This window comes from Antrostomus carolinensis, unplaced genomic scaffold (assembly GCF_000700745.2).
Source record: "Antrostomus carolinensis isolate BGI_N321 unplaced genomic scaffold, ASM70074v2 scaffold9872, whole genome shotgun sequence".
Classification (NCBI taxonomy): domain Eukaryota; kingdom Metazoa; phylum Chordata; class Aves; order Caprimulgiformes; family Caprimulgidae; genus Antrostomus; species Antrostomus carolinensis.
In genome coordinates, this window is record NW_010298956.1 from 6,825 (window position 1) to 12,755 (window position 5,931).

At 38.7% G+C, this 5,931-nt stretch overlaps 1 protein-coding gene across 1 annotated transcript in view; it reads right to left on the reverse strand.

Moving 5' to 3' along the window:
• The window catches only part of LOC114818322 (sideroflexin-4-like), a gene marked incomplete at its 5' end in the record, with an annotated part of 11,229 nt that extends 5,636 nt beyond the window's left edge, over positions 1–5,593 (reverse strand). Inside the window, 8 exon segments of the mRNA XM_029083659.1 lie at positions 384–474; positions 1,790–1,858; positions 1,978–2,043; positions 2,125–2,175; positions 3,578–3,603; positions 4,405–4,459; positions 4,567–4,593; positions 5,519–5,593. Of these exon segments, the coding sequence (XP_028939492.1) occupies positions 384–474; positions 1,790–1,858; positions 1,978–2,043; positions 2,125–2,175; positions 3,578–3,603; positions 4,405–4,459; positions 4,567–4,593; positions 5,519–5,593 (460 nt within the window).
• Between the last annotated feature and the right edge of the window lie 338 nt (positions 5,594–5,931).

Here is a 5,931-nt window from a genome sequence, read left to right on the forward strand (position 1 = left end):
CCCTGCTGATGGCAGGGGGGTTGGAACTGGATGAGCTTTAAGGTCCCTTCCAACCCAAACCATTCTATGATTCTATGAAAATGCCAACTGCTTTCCTGGGTATCTTTGGAGAAACAGTTGCATGTCACACATACGAAGGTCAGAAGAGTGCTCTGCAGCTCTAAAGCTAAAAACCAGCAAACATCAAACGGAGCTGAGCTACGCTGGTCGGTGAGTGTCAACTCTCACACAGGAAGGGTGGTACCCAGCAAAGGCTGTCAGAGAAGAAGGCTACGAAAACAGTCAGACCACGTCTGAGCAAAGGCAATGAAATTCTACAGTCAGATGGGGGCAGCCGATGGCCCTCAGACCAGCTGCCAGATGTGCAGTTTCTTTGTACTCACCAAGAAGAGGAGCAGGTAGAATTTTTTGGACGACTGCTTGTGTTAATGAACTCTTCAAGGTGTATCGATTCATGAAGATAAAAGGAAGAGCCTAAGGCATTGGGAGGAAACAGGCACCTTCTATTAAAAAAAACGTGCAGTATTTCAGTATGTGCAACAGTTTAGGAAAATACATCTGTGACTTAGCACATAGTTACCATCTATAAAAATAAACAAATGCGTTGGTTTAACATTCCAACAGAATACACATTCTCTGGTTACTGAAGGTATTTGTAATCACTCTTAGATAACAATACAAAATATTATGATTTAAAAAAGCATTAAACATTATTATGCATAGGACAATAGCAGTATGAATACAAAGACAGAAAAAGGAAAACAATTAGCTCTGACTAATATTCCTTGGACATCCGTCCAACTGCTTTGTCACACATACTGCTCTCTCCCCCAAACAGGACACCTGGGGCACTTGTGCATTTGTTCCTGATTCTCTGCAGTTTCTATATTCCCACAACACACTTGCAGGAAGTTTCATTGAGGAATAAATAGGCAGGACACCAGCTAGTGCTCAGAGTCTCTCTTGGAGGCCAAAGGGGGAGAACTCCCACATCCACCTATGGGCACAGCGCAGACCTCCTCAGACCTCTGTATAGTCCTCAGCACTGCTGGCCCAACTGTTTTGTCAACTGGAGAGAGGTAAAAGTCCGTCTAACAAAAGCAGGAACAGCCATATTTTTCTGCCAGAAGGCTTATAAAAATCCCTGGTTAGTGTGGAGAGTGACAAAGTGCACTATAGGGGCATCTACACTTGCAATGAGCGTCACAAGGATACCAGAGCTCGTTCTGATGCAGCAAACTCTGGACACCACAAATTCCTATTCCAGCACGGGATGGAACTATCTAGGTAGCCCTCGGCCACCTATCCCTCCTGGAAGTCTAATTAACCTGCATTTAGTGCAGTATTTTCATGGCTATGCTGCTTCTGGGATCTGAGCTAACTATCCAGTACAGATGCCTGCAGATTTCACCACTTGTTTAGAGCAGGACAGATCTCTTCCACAGCACCACATCAAAAAATCAGTGATAGCAATCCAGTCAGTTGTTCTCTGTTTGCAAACCCTGGCCATTTCCTCTCACCACCCATCTTCTAAGCTTGTAGAATAGTGAAGGAAAGGACAGATGAGAAAGTATCAGAGGAAGCCAAACAAGGTACTGGCTGAGAGATGATCAGGAAAATTCTTACTCTCAACAGTTCTGGGGGAAGACATCATTCAGAATTGTGCTTTAATGCTCTACTCAGAGCATTAAAGCACAATCCTGAAGGGTATCTGTCAGTGTGATTATCTCAGTGCCCACTCCTTTACAGCAGAGCTTATTAGGAAAGCAATCATTGAGCAAATACATACACCAATACATGCTGCATAGGAAATGGCTCCCAAGCCGTAGAAAATCTGCTTTTGTTGAACTGAGTACTCCTGAGGAGGAGAGGAGAAAATACCACATTAAGTACATTTGTAAAACCCTTGTAAGTCATGTTCCAAATGGCTTTGTACAAATAAGATGATTTAAAAAACATAAAAAAAAGGACACATACCTCAGCTTTTGTGGTACCATTCCCATTTAATAGGGTGAATGCTGTGGTGTATGTGTGAAACAGGAACTGCAGAAAGGAGAGGTTATAAGCAAAAATGAACTTATAACTGAGACTAAAAGACTTGTAAATATAGAAAGAGGCAATTACCTGACAAAAAAAACTTTCCTTTGCCCGGAGCTGAAATGATGAAACAATAACCTAAGAGGAAAACCCCAGAAGAAAATTAAGTTTGATTAATACAGAAGTTTTTGGTGAACAGTGGTGAGCTAGAGTACAAAGATAACTCCTGTGTTACTATTTTCAGTAGCCTCAAAGGCTCCAGGCAGCACCCAAACCCACTGGCATTGATTCTAGGCTAACACACTTTCTTGCCACTTTTTCTATCCAATATAAAACCCAGAGACACAGTGATAAGACAACTGTGTGCAAGAATATTTGAGCAAGATGCTTTCTTACCCAAAATAAAATATGCATTTGTGCCTGTGAAGCTTAAATAGGTGCAAATAAAATATTTAAGGTAATAAAAATGTAATTAATGAACTGAATGAGAAAGGGTCAGATTGTTTTGACTAGTGGGGATATAAATACTGGATCTAACTGATCTAAGATCAAGGATTTTAGGAGTTACTTCCCAACTCCTTCACAAATTCAGACAGTGAATAAGAACTTCAGTTTTAATAAACCACAGCCTTTCTTGAGATCTGACCTAGCAAGCTCAAGGTGTGGAATGCTCTCAGAGTCAATCCAGATAAGGCAAATATTGAATAAGAGGAGAGCAGGGAATGTCAAAAGCCTCAGAGGAGGATCAATAATTCATTTAATATTAATGGATCAACTACCTTTATTATTAATGCCTGAATCTAACTACATCCATGAAAGAACATAAGCTGCAAATATAAAAAAGGAAATATTTCTGTTAATTCTATTACTGTTCTTAATGAATTTAACAGCCATCAAGATTTCCATTACACTTTCTAGTAGTGCCATGTAAGTTCCTGCTGTAATCTTTATACAGAATGACATATCTCAGTATGCACACTCGTGCCAAAACAAAAGGCAAACATGTCTAAATGAATAAACATGCATATAATTACAGCTACAAATTTTATGAAGCAAAATGGTGCAATTTTTGAGCACTGTAAATAGAGTTTATTTTTATATCTTCTGTAATTTCTTGACAACGCCATTTCTTACTTGCAAATGCACAATCCATACAAGAAAAAAATCGTATTCTGGGTCTGAAACACAGAACACGAGGCTCTGACTTCTTCCTACTGCAGTTTCACTTTTTTGAGGTTAAACAGACCAAAACCAGGCCTTGCTCTCAATGCTGAGCAAATTTCACCTTGCATCATCAGAAAGCTGACCTTCACGCATGAACAATTTCTCTGAATGCTGCTGAAGAAAGGTAGCAAAGAGGTTTGGACTTCCAATGAGATTTCTAGGTTACTCAGCACTTCCCATAAAACAGATGTATTTTAAAAAGCTTATGCTGAAAATACAACTAAGAAGCCTAAAACCTTCTATTCCCTCCCTCCAACCCCTAGCTTTGCAAAAATGTAAGGCATGTGGTACACTAGCACCTTTCATGATTACTCACCAGTGGAAGACACATAGGCAGGAAGGCTAAAAAGAAAAAAAAAAAAGTAAAAATAACTGCTGTGAGTCTAGATTTTGAGCAAAAAATTCCCCTAACTTCCCCCCTCTAGTTTCAGCTCTAAGTAAAACACTAGCCCACAAAAAAGCCACCATCACGATGGGACCTCAATTCTAACCTTTGTCTCTCATTCCTCATTAAAGAAGCCAGAATATCTGGTCACAGTTTCTAGCTAAAAGGAGCCCTTGTGATCTCCACTCAAGGTGGTTACTCAGAAACTATGTATTTGAGTTTTGAGCAGAAACTGCTACACCTTGCTCCATTACAAAAAAGAGATAGGTGGTAACAAAGGCTGCCACAGCTGTGGGTGGTTATACAAGGTAATAATAAATAACCTAAATATGGTTACATCAGATTAACAACCTGTGCTGTCTTGGCTCCCTAAACATCACCCCAAGCAGACTTTATCTGCCACCACAGCAAGTAAATTCATACAGGAGCCACATCCATCAAGTGAAAACTTAGCTTATAGGAGACTGTTTCACCTGTAGAGGGATTTGGGAACTTATTCTGTAGTGACAAGAAACAGAGGCTGGTCAGACTATTTCCACCTAGCTGAGCAGATGAACTGTGGGAAAAATTCCTCAAGGCAACCAAAGGAATAAATAAATCTTCAACAGATATGGCAATGCAATGAAGAGAAATAAGAGTCTACTTGCTTTTCTATATGGAGAAGAGTATTATTGTAGTATCACAACAGCCACTTACCATGAGTTATTCCCCTTTGATACTTCAGTCGCATAGACACAACTTCTCTTAAGAGAACTTACCTGGAGGTCTAAACAAAACAGGAATTATCTTGTCTGTATCAGGATGGACACTGGACTTAAAATTAAAAAAAAAAAGGGAAAAAAAGGCAAATTAGCCCACCTTTGCCATACTTGAATACAAGAGCCAAAAAAAAAATATTTCTAAATATTTTGTAAACTTACCAGGCTTAGCAGGAAGGCTTGTTTTGTCTAAACAATTTGAAAATTAGGTTAGTAATCAAGTTTCAGAGGGACTGGGTAAAATCTTCTTTCTAAATTTACTTGTATCTTTTTTTAACAATAACTTACTTTGACATGGAATGCCATATATGTATATAACCCTTTAATTATTTTTCCCTAAACTTTCTCTCCATATACTCCTTGTTGAATATAATTTATTCACATTCCACATGCTGTGTAACAGCACCAAAGTACACACTATGTCAGAACAGAAAGTTAGTTTTAAAAGGTTTCAGCTAGTGGGTGTTTTAAAACAGAAACCAACAATTCCTAAATATGGCTAAAAGCCTTAACACTTGGGTTAAGACTTCAGCTTTTCTGGAAACACAGAATTTTTAATTTCTCCTTTCAGACTTTGACACAGAAGGTACTAAATGCCACATGGGAAGAGGTAAGCCCACCGTGAATCAAAAGAAAGACTCCTAACAAAGCAAGGCCTCAGCACTACTTTCCATCAATTCCATCAGTAAGTTTCCCACCCAAGTATCTCATTTTATGAGATATGAAACCAAACCAACCTGCCCTCTATACAATGATGTGATATCAAAGATTCAAAATGAGCTCAGTAAGTGTTTAACATATTTATCACCTACCTATATCATCCCAGCTGAGGGCAGACAGGCCTAAAGCAGATTCCCAGAGTGATCTGAGAGTGTTTTAACTCAGCAATATGATACACAACTTAGCATTCTTCAGAATGATAACACTGCCATTTGGCATCAGTACTCATCCAGAGAAATTCCTACTAGATTCATCAATTAGAAAAGCCTCTGTAGTAATGAGTTTTTCTTATGTTATCCCTTATATTCTGTCTGCTATATCTTATACTAATAGAAACTATTTCAGCCATTAAAAGATGACACCTCTATTTTCTATAAACTCTGCTCCAAAATACCTGATCATCCTGTATGGGCCCACTTAGCGTCTTTCCACTGGTTTGTAATAATAACCTGGTTCTTCTTATTTCATCCTATATTTGAGAAAAAAAAAACCAACAAACCAATCAGAAAAAAAATAACTCAGATTTCAATATTCTACAGTGCAATATATCAGTAATAAGACATTAAATATAAACCTAGAGTGTCAAGCTAATGCACCTGTCCCTCAACAAAGCAGTTAAAGCAAGAACACACCTCGACACACAACTCATTCGGTTATAAGAACTTTTCAATTATTCAGGCCCCCTTGGTGCCTTTAAAGTATCAGTTCTTCAACTCATTACATGATTGCAGTGAGGTTTTTCATATGCTTAAAGTTCAGGCACACTTAAGAGCATTATTCATAGAACCACAGAATGGTTTGGGTTGG